General features: G+C 48.8%; 1 protein-coding gene across 3 annotated transcripts in view; it reads left to right on the top strand.

The window, feature by feature from the left end:
• Positions 1 to 14403, top strand: part of CELF5 (CUGBP Elav-like family member 5) — a 41558-nt gene that overhangs the window by 20946 nt on the left and 6209 nt on the right. For 2 of the 3 annotated variants that reach the window (XM_074529058.1, XM_074529057.1), the window contains exons 4-6: positions 6668 to 6796; positions 7339 to 7418; positions 8737 to 8883. In XM_074529058.1, coding sequence (XP_074385159.1) covers positions 6668 to 6796; positions 7339 to 7418; positions 8737 to 8883 — 356 coding nt within the window. The remainder of the gene's footprint in view (positions 1 to 6667; positions 6797 to 7338; positions 7419 to 8736; positions 8884 to 14403) is intronic. The other variant, XM_074529059.1, reaches the window with a different exon arrangement.

The following is a 14403-nucleotide window of genomic DNA, read 5'->3' as shown; positions in this document are numbered from 1 at the left end:
AGGTTTGCAACTTCAGCCCTTTCCAAATCCATTAACTCATTTTGCCTCTTTTCCTTGCTTTACTGATCTATTTTTTCTCCTGTTCTCTCCATGCCCTGTGCTGTTGGTGCTGCCCCTGAATGCAGTTTAGTAGAGGCCAGGGGAGGGTTTGTGTGCTGCTGTTTGTGCTGTGGGACAGAATTTTATTTCGATTTCAAAGGCTTTTATTTTACATTCCCAAACAGTTTGTAGTGACTGTCACTGTCAAGATCATGAGATATATTTGATAATATTTTATGTGAATGTGTGTATTTCTGGTTGTGTGATACTCAAAAACCAGGGTGCTGATTTAGAAACAAGATTTTGGCCAAGGAAATCTCTAAGTTTATGAAAAGTGCCACAATTCCCTAATGGTTACAAATGTCAGAACATCAACTCTCCTTCCCATGGACAAGAACAGAAACCTTTGGGCTCTGAGCACCTCCCTGCAGGCTCCTTATATAGTATATATTAAAAAAACCCATATATAATAATATATAAAATAATATGTGTATAATAAAATAATAAATCAATAAAGCTCCCACAGCATCCATGACAAACTGGAGTGTTTCCTGAGGCAGGAGCAGCTCCCTGTGTTTGTCTGGGACAGGTTTCTCTCCTGAAATGTTTCTGTCCTGATGCTCCACTTGTCAGAGAAGTGGCTGAACTTTGCAGATATGAGAAGAGGAATATCCCTACAGCAGTAACGCCCAGTGGCAGGAGGTGAAGCAAAGATTTGGGGCAGGAATTTATCAAGGAATAACTCCATGCATCACTGAGGCACAGCTCTGCATTTCCCTTGAAGGGAACCTCCTTTGTACTCACCAGGCACTGACATTTCTCAAGTGAAGCACCCTGAACTTAGAAAATGAAGTTGGAACACCAGAATTTATCTCTTGGTCTGAGAGACGCTCGTTTTTCTGAGACATTCTGATTTTCAAAGGGGCAGTTTTGGCCAAGCCCTGCAGGGGCTGTGTGGGAATATCTGGATGCTCAGTGAAGAAATTCATGACAGAAAAATTGTTTTCTGCATTAGTTCAGAGTGAGATTTGGGATGCTGGGCCAGACATTGTCAGCTTTCCCTGCTGTGAGCCTGCAGTGCCAGGAGAAGGGCAGAAGGGTTTTTGTGCTTGCCTGGAGCTCTGGGATGCAGGGATGGGCATGAGGGCACCCCAAGCCTCCAGCACCACCCAGGGACAAGGAAACTCTCTCTGCTTCCAAAATTTGCTGCATCCCATCCACACCAGGAGCTGCCTTCCCTCTCTCCCCGATCCTGCCCAGATATCTGAATTCTGTGGAAATTCTATGAATTCTATCTGCTGGCCAGATAACCTGAATTCTATGGAGGATTTGTTTTCTGCATGGAAAAGTTGTTTCCTGCATTAGTTCAGAGTGGGACTTGTGATTCTGGACCAGACACTGTCAGCTTTTCCTGCTGTGAGCCTGCAGTGCCAGGAGGAAAGGGCAGAAGGGTTTTTGTGCTTGTCTGGAGCTCTGGGATGCAGGGATGGGCATGAGGACACCCCAAGCCTCCAGCACCACCCAGGGACAAGGAAACTCTCTGTGCTTCCAAAATTTGCTGCATCCCATCCACACCAGGAGCTTCCCTCCCTCCCTGATCCTGCCTTTGTGGGATCCTGTGCTTGTTTGCTCTCCCCTGGTCACAGAATTCAGCCTCAGCCCCTGGATTGTTCCCTGGTACCTCCATCAGCAGCTCTGAGCTCGCTGCTGGCTCCTCCTGCTGCCCAGAGCACGTTTCCATGGGAACTCGACAGTCAGAGCTCACAGTGAATTTCCCTGCTCGCTGGACAGCTCGGGAAATTGCCAATCAGAGGGTGAAAAGCTGGAGATGTAGGGAAAGTGAAGGGGAAAACAGCAGGAGGGGAGGGTGGGCTGTGCTCAGGAGGGGAGAGGAGAACTTGCAGTGCTGCAGGAACCCCTGTGGGGAGCTGGAGAGCCAGGGAGGTGATGACTGAGAGTGCCAGAGGGTCCCTAAGAATGCTAGCAGATTTGGGATCAATCTTGAGAGTGCCAAAGGGTTTGGGAACAGCCCTGAGAGTCCCAAAGGGTTTGGGATCAGCTCTGAGAGTGCCAGCAGATTTAGGATCAATCCCTGAGAGTGCCAGAGGGTTTGGGATCAGTTCTGAGAGCCAGAGGGGTTTGGGATCATCCCTAGGAGTGCCAGAGGGTTTGGGATCAGCTTTGAGAGTGCCAGAGGGTCCCTGAGAATGCTAGCAGATTTGGGATCAATCTTGAGAGTGCCAGAGGGTCTCTGGGAGTGCCAGAGGGTTTGGGATCATCCCTGAGAGGGCCAGAGGGTTTGGGATCAGCTCTGAGAATCCCAGGGGGTTTGGGATCATCCCTGAGAGTGCCAGAGGGTTTGGGATCATCCCTGAGAGCCACAGGGGTTTGGGATCATTCCTGAGAGTACCAGAGGGTTTGGGATCAGCTCTGAGAGTGCCAAAGGGTTTGGAATCAGCCCTGAGGATGCCAGAGGGTCCCTGGGAGTGCCAGAGAGTCCCTGGCAGTGCCAGAGGGTTTGGGAGCAGCCCTGAGAGTGCCAGAGGGTCCCTGAGAGTGCCAGAGGGTTTGGGAACAGCCCCTGAGAGCCAGGGGATTTGGGAACAGCTCTGAGAGTGCCAGAGGGTTTGGGATCAGCTCTGTTAGTGCCAGCAGGTTTAGGATCAGCCCTGAGAGTGCCAGAGAGTCCCTGGGAGTGCCAGAGGGTTTGGGATCAGCCCTGAGAGTGCCAGAGGGTTTGGGATGGGTGGTTTTAGGAGCACAGCTCAGGTGGAAGGAAGGGTTTGCAGCATCCCAGCCCTGCTGGGAGGGATGAGTCAGCCTGGAGGCCGTGGGAGAACAGCCCTGCTTGGGAGCTGGCAGGATCCAGAGGATCCCTGATCATGGCTTGGGCTGCAGGATGCAGGCATGTAGGGGTCAGCAGCAGAAATCCTTTTCAGAGGTCCCCAGCTGCTGCAGAGGCATCCAAAGGGAACAGAATGGATCATTTTCCTTCATGTGATCTTCAGAAGCAGGATATTCACTATGAAAAATATCTTATATTGCCAGTGATTAAATTCCCTTTTACTATTGCTCTTCTTATTCTGCAAATATTCCAAACCCATAGCTGTGTGCATTTATATTTGTATTATTTGTGTATTTATATTTATAGCTTGAGTCCCTAAGCTCTCACAGTTTTAACCTGTGCTGCATAGCACATAGGAAGACTGGCTTTTTTATTTTTTTTCCTTCCAAATTCCAGAAAGGAAAGCTGAAATTCCCACATCCAAAAGGTTCTGTCAGTGAGCCCTGAGACAGCAGAACAACCTGTGGAAGGGTTTTAGGATCACAGGGTAAAGAAAAATGCTTTTGATTCAACAGAAATGGTGTGAGGAAGAAACTACAGGAATTACCCAGGAAATCTGAAGGAGAAAATAATGAGTAACTTGTAATTTGATGTTGATTTGATTGCAGTGTGTAGGATAACTCAAAACATCTCAACACCCCTGCCCCAGCCAGCCAGGGGTCCCTGAAGAGAAAGGCAAAACCATCAGGTGCATTTCTGGCTGTCACATCTCAGCCCACAGTTATTTCAAAGAACAGAGGATTATTCCACAGCACCTAAAGTCAGTGCAAGTATTTCCCAATGTATTTCTCCCCTTCATTGATGATTTTTTAAGGGGCTCTCCATGTTTGCCCCCCAAAGGCTGAATAAATGCCTGGCTGCAGCTGCAATGGAGATTCGGGGTAGTTTTAGTGGACTTTTCCCATAGGGCAGGATAAAGAAAAATGCTTTTGATTCAACAGAAATGGTGTGAGGAAGAAACTACAGGAATTACTGGGGAAATCTGAAGGAGAAAATAATGAATAACTTGTAATTTGATGTTGATTTGATTGCAATGTGTAGGATAACTCAAAACATCTCAACACCCCTGCCCCAGCCAGCCAGGGGTCCCTGAAGAGAAAGGCAAAACCATCAGGTGCATTTCTGGCTGTCTCAGCCCACAGTTATTTCAAAGAACAGAGCATTATTTCACATCACCTAAAGTCAGTGCAAGTATTTCCCAATGTATTTCTCCCCTTCGTTGATGATTTTTTAAGGAGCTCTCCATGTTTGCCACCCAAAGGCTGCAGAATATCCATAAAGGCCTGGCTGCAGCTGCAGTGGAGATTCAGGGTGGAGGAAGGAGGAACCTTCCAGACCTCCAGTGTCCCCTGGATGGCCAAGCTGGGCTCACATCTGGCACCTCAGTCACACCACAGAGCTGCTGCTCCTTTCGTTTCCATGCTCCTCTTCACTGCCCAGTCAATCTCTTCCTATCCAGCCCTCCTTTTTTCACCCCCTCTGTTCCAATCTGATTTTTCACCTCCTCTGGGTGCTGTTTTCAGCCCTCCTGCTCTCTCCCTTGTGGGGCAGGTGCTGTCTCCCTGCTCAGAAGGCAGCTGAGCAGCAGCTGTGAGCTCCTTTTTGAACTTTATGAACTCCTGTGCCTTGGCTGGGGATTATTGGGCATCACCAATTTGAATGGACTCAATCAGCTGAAATAATGTCTGCAAAGGCAGCCAGTGCCATGCAGGTGCAGGGAGGAATGTGGAAAGAATCACAAGGAAAACAGAAGGGGATGAAATTCCCATGGGTGTAGGTGTAGTTACCCAGGGATTCATGAAAATGGGAAACCTGGCCCAAATATTTCAGCCACTTCTAGATGAAAAATCCTTTCTTTAGGATTTTTCCTCCTGAGAAGCTGAGAGCCATCAGGAACAAAATGTAAACAATGATTATCTGCTGCTGTGGAATGCAACAGGTGCATCTGTGATTGGTCTCATGTGGTTGTTTCTAATTAATGGCCAATCACAGTCAGCTGGCTTGGACTCTGTCTGAGACACAAACCTTTGTTATTCATTCCTTTTTTTTCTATTCTTAGCTTAGCTAGCCTTCTGATGAAATCCTTTCTTCTATTCTTTAGTATAGATATAATATATAATATATAATATATAATATATAATATATAATATATAATATATAATATATAATATATAATATATAATATATAATATATAGTATATAGTATATAATATAATATAGAAACCCATAATATATAATATATAAAACCCTAATATGTAACATATGAAACCCTAATATATATAATATAATATAATATAACATAACATAACATAATATAATATAATATAATATAATATAATATAATATAATATAATTAATATAATATAATAGTATATAATAGTATAGTATAGTATATAATTAATATAATAGTATATAATATATAATAAAATAATAAATATAATAATATACAATATATATAATTTTATATAGTATATATTACAAAATAACATATATCATTAATATATAAAATAAATATATAAAATATATGTATAATAAAATAATAAATCAATCCTTCTGAACCATGGAGTCAGATCCTCCTGCCTCACCCTCAGACCCCAGTGAGCACGGTCACACAGGGGCTGTGTGGATGTGTCCTGTGCCATCCTTGCCTGGCATCCCTCCCCAGCACCCCCCGGAGCTGCAGTGCTGCTGTAGCTCCCAGAGCTGTTGTTTTCCAGGTCAGTGCACTCTGAGGCAGAGAGCAGCTCCCTGGCTCTTGCCCCTGTCACATTGCATCGCTGTGTGAGGCGCCAGCCCCTCGGATCCTGTCGCTGACAATAAGGAATCCTCTGGCACGGCCCCTCCTGTGGGTTCTGTCTCCCCACCCACATCTGGCCCACTGGGGGAGGGTTAGCTCTGTTTGCTGGCTAAAACTGAGCCTGGCATGGAGTTTGGGCTGGGATTTTTCAGTTTTGTGCTGTTTTAGTGCTGTTCACATCAAGCAGGGGAGGATTCTGCCCCAAACACTGCTGTGGTTGTGGTTGTGCTTGGCTGGGCAGCACCAGGCATGGGATGGGCTCCTGTGGGTGCTGAGGTGGGGAGAGAGTGGGAGAAAGCTCTCTGCACCTTACCCATCCCAACAAACCATAATCCTCATTCCTCTCTTTGAGGAGGAACCCAGAGGGAGGCTGAGCTCCAAGTGCTGGATTTGGTCACTCTTCCATCTCCCTGCCAGTGTGACATGGGTGCACAGGGAGAGAGAGGAGCAGGGCCCGTGGAGCTGACCTGTAGGATTTGGATGATCCCGCAGTGAGGCAGATTGGGATTTTATGCCAGGATTTATCCCAGGCTTTGGGAGGCAGCTGGTTAGGCTGGAGTGGGGAAGGGTGGATGGAAATCAGGGTGCTTGGTTACACGGCAGCCAAGGAAATGGTGGCTTGGAGAGAAGGAAAAGGAAACAGGTAAAAGATCCTGGGATGTATCACCCTGCACCTGTTGGACTTCACCTGCTGATCAATAGAAATGGGATTGCCCAGACAGATTTTCTTACTGTCATTTCTTTTGGATTATTCAAAGGAAAAAGCTAATGAATGAAATTATTAATCCTTTATTTTCCATTGGGGAGGGTAGGACAGGGGAAGCCACACAAACCCTTGAAGGTGTGAGGAGCTTGGGCAAACCCTGGAAGCATTTCCATGGCAGGCATGTTTCCAACAGCAGGCTGTTCTGTGCACCAGTGTTCCTCTCCTCCTGCCCTGGACTGCAAGCCTCATAGCAGGTTGATGTTTCTGTGTTTGCCCCTAGGGGACAGGAAGCTCTTTGTGGGCATGTTAAATAAGCAGCAGTCTGAGGATGACGTGCTCCGGCTCTTTGAACCGTTTGGGGTCATTGATGAATGCACGGTGCTCCGTGGACCTGATGGCAACAGCAAAGGTGTGAACCCACCCTGTGTGTGTGTGTGTGTGTCCTGCCCTTTGTCCCTGCCCTGGGTGCTGCTCACCAGCCTCAGCTCCCCCCTGGGGCACCCTGGATTTGGGGAACCCATAAAGCAGGCAGGAACAGGGAGCAGGGCAGGATCCCTGTGCTGCCAGGAGGGGTTGGGGAGGGTGGGCAGAGCAGGAGGGAGGCAGAGCAGGATGAGCAGCTGAGCTGTCACTGCTCTGTCCTGAGCCTGTCCTGTCCAGCTGGGGCTGTGTTTGTACTCAGTCCACAGAGAATTTGGGGAAGAGGTGATCAGGGGCGAGGGTGGAGATGGTGTCATCATCTGCAGAATATATCATTGAATTAATAATTTGAGACCCTTCCTCTTTTTTCCAGGCTAGAGGACTTGGGATGAGGCATCCTTTTTGTTCCCTGCTTCCTTGGGGTGGCTTTCCTTTGCCTTACCTGAGATACAGACACTGTCTCTTGAGTGATGGCACTTTCACAGCACTCCTGTCACTGCAATCTCCTGTGCTCTTTCTGTCCCTTTCCAGGCTGTGCTTTTGTAAAGTTCTCATCTCACACAGAGGCTCAGGCAGCAATCCACGCCCTCCATGGCAGCCAGACAATGCCCGTGAGTATAAGGCCAGGGGAGCTTCCCTCTTCCTCATCCTTGTCCCATTTCCCTGTTCCAGGCACCTCCCCACACTCTCCAAAAACCCCAACAGGTTCAGCAGCAGTGTTTGGTGTGGCTGGGAGCTGTGTGTGTGTGTGTGTGTGTGTGCTCCTCTCAGTGACCATCCTGTGCCCTGGGCTGCTCTTTGTGCCTGTGTTCCTCCACACTGGGAGGGACAGCACTCACAGCTGTAAAAGCTGGATAAAAAGAGAACCAAAAATCAGGCCATGATTTTGTCTTAGAAGCAGCCCCCTGTTCAAAACTGAGCAGGGTGACAGCTGACAGTTCAGCCAACATGGGTGCTCAGGGCTTCAGTGTGTGAGCTCTCCTTGGCTGCTCCGATTCAGGCAGCAGAGGAGACCCCTGGGGTGGGCTGGCTGTGGGTGGGAACCCTTTGTGCCTGTGTGGGGTTGTGTGGCTGGAGCTGTGCACGTGGGGCTGCAGCTGTGGCCTCATCTTGGCAACCTCCAGCCTGAATTTGGGGCACCTCAGGGACAGGACAGTGCAGCCAGGGAATTCCCAGCTCCAGGAGCTGCTGTGGCTCCACCAACCTCAATTTGGGGCACCTGATGGACAGGACAGTGCACTCCTGCAGCCAGGGCATTCCCAGGAGCTGCTCTGGCAATGTCCAACCTGAATTTGAGGCACCTGATGGACAGGACAGTGCACTCCTGCAGCCAGGATTCCCAGGAGCTGCTCTGGAAATGTCCAACCTGAATTTGGGGCACCTCAGGGACAGGACAGTGCAGCCAGGGCATTCCCAGGAGCTGCTGTGGCTGCACCAGCCTGAATTTGGGGCACCTCAGGGGCAGGACAGTGCACTGCTGCAGCCAGGGAGAGCTGCTCTGGAAATGTCCAACCTGAATTTGGAGCACCTGATGGACAGGACAGTGCAGCCAGGGCATTCCCAGCTGCCAGGAGCTGCTCTGGCAATATCCAGCCAAGCTCATGGTGGTGCTTGTGGCCATCAATACCCGGGGTGTTCCTGGCTGCAGCATCACCTGCTGAGCACAGCCAGGGATTTGTGCATGCTTAGGCAGCTGTGTGAGGCTCAGGGTGTGAGAGGGAAGGGTTGGATGGACAGACAGACGGGGAAAGGCACAGCCCAGGTTCCAGGCAGCTCCCCAGCACTTCCACACCGATATTTGCTCTTCTGCTCCTCTTCCCACTCCTCTCTGCTGCCTGTCCTGCCCCGTCCTCCCTTGCCTGACCGCTCTGGCTGTCCCACGCCTCTTCCTTCTCTCCTGCCTCCTCTGTCTCCTCTCTCTGTGCCTAGGGTGCCTCCTCCAGTCTAGTGGTGAAGTTTGCTGACACAGATAAGGAGAGGACCCTGCGCCGTATGCAGCAAATGGTGGGGCAGCTGGGCATTCTCACTCCATCTCTCTCCCTGCCGTTCAGCCCATACAGCGCCTATGCGCAGGCTGTGAGTATCCACGGGGGAAGGGGGGATTGCAGCCCCTGGGAGAGCTCCCCAGCAGCTGGCTGCCTCCTTTCAGCACTCACTGCCTCCTTTCAGCACTCAGCTGCCTCGTCTTGCAGAGTTTCTGTGTGGTTTTTCTGCTGGAAATGGAGGGAGGGGCAAGGGAACAGCAAAGGTGTTGTCGTGGTTTGGAAAGGCAGGAGTGTGCTAAGGAAGGCAGGAGCCTCCCCTGAAATGGAGAATGTAAACCCTCCCTATCACTCTGAATTGCTGTAAATTTTAAATTAAGGGGCTCTCAGGTAAAAAATAGGGGAGCAGGAAATAACAGTTCTTTAATAGGGAAGAGAAAAAAAAGGGATTAAATAAACAATGCAGTACACTAGAACAACACTGACAGAGTCAGAACCCAACCTGACACCCTGTGGGTCAGGGTGTTGGTGGCAGCAGTCCCGTTGGAAATGTGGCTGCAGCCCTCCTGCAGTGTCAGGAGCAGGAATCTGTAGAGAAGGATGGATTCTTCCTCTGAAGATCCAGTGGCAGAGGCAGCTGCTGTTCCTCTGGGGAATCCAGTGCCAAAGCTGTGCTGGTGTTCCAGAATCTCCAGATTATATCCAGGCAGGAATGCTTGGCTCCTCCCTCTGGGCTCACATCTCCCAATGGGATGCTGTAGCTCTTATCAGCCATGCAGTGACATTCAATAGCAGGTGTGCCCTCCCAGGGAGGTGTGATTGTGGTCACTCAAAGAGAGAGATAAGGCAAACTGCCCACTTGACAAAAGACAACTGCCATACAGATGGTAATAAAATACATCTTGCCTTGCAATCTGGAGCAGGTGTGAAGCCTGGGATCTCTCCTCCAGAAGGGAGAGCAAAGATGGGGATGGCACAAGCGGAGAGTCAGTGTGAGGTCAGTGCTTAAGGAAAAAAAATGGGAGAACCAAACCCAGTGGAAAGTAAAAGGAAAGGAAGGAAAAAATCCCCAAGAAGTGGGAGACAGGCTGAGCCTTGAGTTAAGGGGAAAGCCAAAACAGAGTCACAGAGCAGGAAGGCTGCCTGGAGAGCTGGGGCCTCCTCAGAGTGAGCCTGGGATTTCTCTGATGTTGTTGGAGGTGTTGGGGCAGGTCAGTCATGACCCATTTCCTTTGTGGCTTGTTATGAGGAGAGCTCAGAGCGTTGGTTCCTGCAGTACCAGCCTGTGAACCCTTCCTCTGTGTGACACAAATGTGTGTCTGGGTTTGGAGCAGCAGGAGAGCTCTGGCACCCAGCTTCAGGAGTTCATTTCTCTGCTGAAATTCCCTGGAAGTTCCCTCAATGCTGTCCTTGCTCCCGGGTTCTCTCACTTGGCCAGTGGGAGTTTGGAAGGGGCTGCAGAGAGCCAGAGGTGTTTCAGCAGCCTGGCTGTGCTCTGGGGTTTAGTGAGAGACCCTCCTTGCCCTGGAGGATGGTGGCAGTGGCCATTGATAGGTCCCAAACTCAGCAAGTCCCAGATCTGCTGTGCTGGAGCATCGTCTGAGCCTCCTTGGTGACTGTCACCTTCAGGTCTCTGCTGCCAAGGGTAAAGCCCATGGGAGGAGGCTCAGAAATTGCTCAAGGAATGAGAGATTCTTGTGCTGACAAAGGAGTCCAAAGTAGATATTGTTACTGAAAGTAATTTCCTAGGGGGGAGTGCAAATAAACCTGGTTTTGTGTATGTGGACACCTCTGGCTTCAGCAGCTCCTTGCTGTGCCTTCCTTTCATTCACATGGCAGAGGAGGAACTGCTTCTCAATTGTTGGCTCAATCCTCAAAGATTCCCCAAAAACTGCCAAATGCATTTTAAGTGTGTGGCAAGAGTATGGATGAGATAAAAAGGAAATGCATATGAGGCTCTACAACTGTGGGGAAATTCTCAAGCCAAAGAAAGAACTGATCCAACACAGATTATTTGAAGAGCCCTTTGTGACCAGGCACCACCTTTTGCCAGGATCCTTTTCTGTGCAGCCAGGAGCCAGCTGCAGCTGAGGGCAGAGCTGTGGCCACCATGAGATGATGATCCTGGTGTCCATGTGGGCATGGTGTGGTGCTGAGGGCAGGGAGGGAGCACACAGTGAGGGTTTGGTGCCAGGAGCTGCTTTATGAGCCTGAGCTCCAGGCTGTGAAAGGAGCAAGAGCAGTGAGAGCTTCCAGACTCACCAACCCTGCTGATGCCAAGTCAGGTCTGAGCTTTGCCTTCTTCCTTATCTGCATCTTCTTTCTCCTCAGCTGCGGCTGTTGCTGTGTTTCTCTCTGATTCTTCGCTGGCCTTCCCTCTCTGCCTCTGTTTTGGCTTTCCCCTTGACTCAAGGCTCAGCCTGTCTCCCACTTTTTTAGGATTTTTTCCTTCTTTTCCTTTTACTTTCCACTGGGTTTGGTTCTGTTTTTTTCCCTGAGGCACTGACCTCACACCTGATTCCTTCTTTTCTTGTGCCATCCCCATCTTTGCTCTCCTTTTTGGAGGAGAGATCCCAGCCAGTCCTCACACACCATCAGAGGGAGAGGGAATCAGCCCCTTGAATTCCACCTGACATCTCTGAAAGTGGGGGCTAAAATAGAGGAATTTCCATGCAGAATCTCCTTATGGTTCCTCAAAATGCTCTGCCATGGGCAGAGCTGGGACCTCTGGTGAGGGAGAAGCCCAAAATCCTTCATGCTTTCCTCATTCTGGGTTTGGAGGGGGAAATGCTGCACCCAGGGTCCCTCCAGGGCTGGGAGATGCAGCTGAGAATTCTGGATTTTGACAGTTCTGGATTCTGAGCATTCTGGAATTCTGGATTTTGACAGTTCTGGATTCTGAGCATTCTGGAATTCTGGATTTTGACCATTCTGCATTCTGACAATTTTGAATTCTGACCTTTCTGACCATTCTGAACCACACTGACAGGAGCAAGAGCTGCTGGGGTGAGCTGGTGCATCAGAGGCATCACAGTTCTTGTAGCCATAATTTCATCCCCAGCAGTTTCCTCTCCCTGAGTTACCAAACCAAAGTGGTCCCCAAAGGTTTAGGAAGAAATTTGAAGCTTGGGTTTATTTTTGTTTTGTTTTCAGTTGTCTGTTTTAAATTTATATTGATAACTTTATTCTTCAAAATCTATCTCAAACGTGAAATAATCATACACTAAGTTTAGTCTGAAGTTATTCAGATCTATGGAAATATGTAAAATAAGGGGCTTAAAATGGCAAACAGTGCATGTGAGCTGAAACTGTATGGAAAAGTCTCATTGGGAAGTACAACTGGCCAAGCATCTGAAATCAGTTTATTTCAGTGCTTAAATCAGGTTTTGATCCCAAAAAATGATCATTTGCTTCTGCAAATGAGTTCATTTTATTCAGCAACTTAGTTCAGGTGGACTCAGGGAAAAGTTTGGGAGCTGAAAAAAAATTATCAATAAAAAAGAGGCCTGAAGTCTTAAAAAAGAAACTAGAGCAATTTACTAAGTGCTAATAATGCTTGAATATTTCTTGTCTATCATAAATCAATTAGTTCCAAATACAAACCATAATTTGTTCACACCTCCCCTCCTTTTATTTCTGCTCTTATGGTTCATTATGATAATTTTATGTAAGTGATGAGAACAATTCCAGAGTGGCAATTTGGTGCTGCTGTAGCCTTGGTCCAGCCAGAGCGTGGCACAGAAATGAGAAAAAAGATCAATATTCCCATAGTGAGTGGGAAATATAAATATATATATATATATTGAAGATGGAGGGAGAGACCCAACTTCCTTGTTCAGCATCTGACTCCGGTTTATTCATCAATCAATCACTTTTTATAACCGTGTTAATTAAGTTCATGCATATTGCAAACCCGAGCTCACAATAGGTCAGAGATAACACACCAACTCCTCCTTATGTTTCCAATACCAAGATTTGGGTTCTCAAAATTATTTTTGCTTTCCCAAAACAGCCAAAGATAGAACATCCACTTGTTATGAGAAAGCTGCCTGAGAACTCTGGTATGCAAGGTTCTCAAGGCCTTCATGTTTGTCACTTTTACTTGTAATTAAAAACAACCTGAGAACTTCTGCTGTTTACAGAAACAGGCTGTGAGAATTTTACTCCTCACAGCTGCCTTCTAAGCCATTTCTGAAAAAATCTCCAACATATATATATATATATATATATGTATATATATATATCCCTCTTGTCTTTGTGCTGAAGCCACGATCAGCTGCTGGGTGAGGAGATGGGCAGGTTTAGCTGGCCACAAACCTCTCAGAGTTAGCAGATCCTCCTGCCTTACTGGGCAGGGTGGGTTCCAGGAGAGCTCTGTGCTTGTGTGCCAATGTCAGGAAGAGTTTTTTGGTGTTTCCTTGGGTTTTGCCCCCTCAGCTCCTCGTGAGGAGCTCAGGTTTCCTGAGAGCCTTGAGGGCCTCCCCTGCTCTTGTTGCTTGGTGTGAGGACAGAGCTGATAAAGGGCTGGAGAATTTTGCATCCAGAGCTCAGCCATTTTTGCCACTGCACTCTGAGGGCATCTTGTGCTCCCACTGATGGTCAGACAGGAGCAGAGGATTTTTTTTTCTTCTCTTAACCCTCCTCCCACCCTTCCTTCTGTACTGTGCATCCCCACCTTGGCATGAGGAGCTGATGTCCCCTGGCCCCAGGGTGCAGGGCTGTTGAAGTCGGAGGGAGAGATCCACCCTTATTGATCAGCATCACTCCCCTTTATTCATCAATCAGGCACCTTTTATAACAGTGTTAATTCACTTCATGCATATTGCAAAATCTGAGCTCCCGATAGGCTGTAGAGAAAACTTCAGCTCCTCCTTTTGTTTACAATACCTGAAGTTAGTTTACTGAAACCAAGATCAGTGTTCCCACCATGATATGAAAGGTTCTCAAAACCTTCATCTCTATTCCCAGACCGGCCGTCTGTTCCCAGTAGCAGCCAAGGACAGAACGGTCTGAGAATCTTGTTGTTTATATAAAAGGTGGCTGAGAACCTTAATTATTTACAGAATCAAGCCTGGGAAAGGCTGCTTTTTTCCCTTAGCTGGATCCCCTCATGGCCTCTTTCTTTAAGCCATGCTTGAACCAGGCTCTCCACACAGGGCAGTGCCAGGGGACAGCCTGAGCTCAGGGCTTCAGGGCTCTGAGGGCAAAGCAGGGCACCAGAGCTGGGCCTGGCACAGAGCCCTGCCCGTGCCAGAGCTGGATCTGCTCCTGGAGGCTGGGCAGAAGCAGAGGGACCTGGGCCCTGTTCCTGGAGGCAAAGCTGTTACTGAACGTGCCACTGTCCTGGCACAAGTGACAGGGAGAGGGGCCTGTGCCTGGCAGTGCAGGTGGCAGGTGCTGCTGGTGCCAGGGGCACACCCTGAGCTGCTCCCTGCCCTCTGCAGGAGCTCTCAGAGCCCCAGGGCCTGTCCTGCTGCCCTGCCCAGCTCAGTGAGCCACAGCCCCTCCCGAGAGGGTGAGCATGGGGGTGCCCAGCTGTGGCCCTGGCATCTGGGCTGTGTCCCCTGCCTGCAGCACAGGGTGGCCCTCAAGGCTGGCTCTCACTGTCCCACGC

This window comes from Zonotrichia albicollis, chromosome 29 (assembly GCF_047830755.1).
Source record: "Zonotrichia albicollis isolate bZonAlb1 chromosome 29, bZonAlb1.hap1, whole genome shotgun sequence".
Lineage (NCBI taxonomy): Eukaryota > Metazoa > Chordata > Aves > Passeriformes > Passerellidae > Zonotrichia > Zonotrichia albicollis.
The sequence above is the reverse complement of the archived record's forward strand: the minus strand, read 5'-3'. Positions and strand labels throughout refer to the sequence as shown.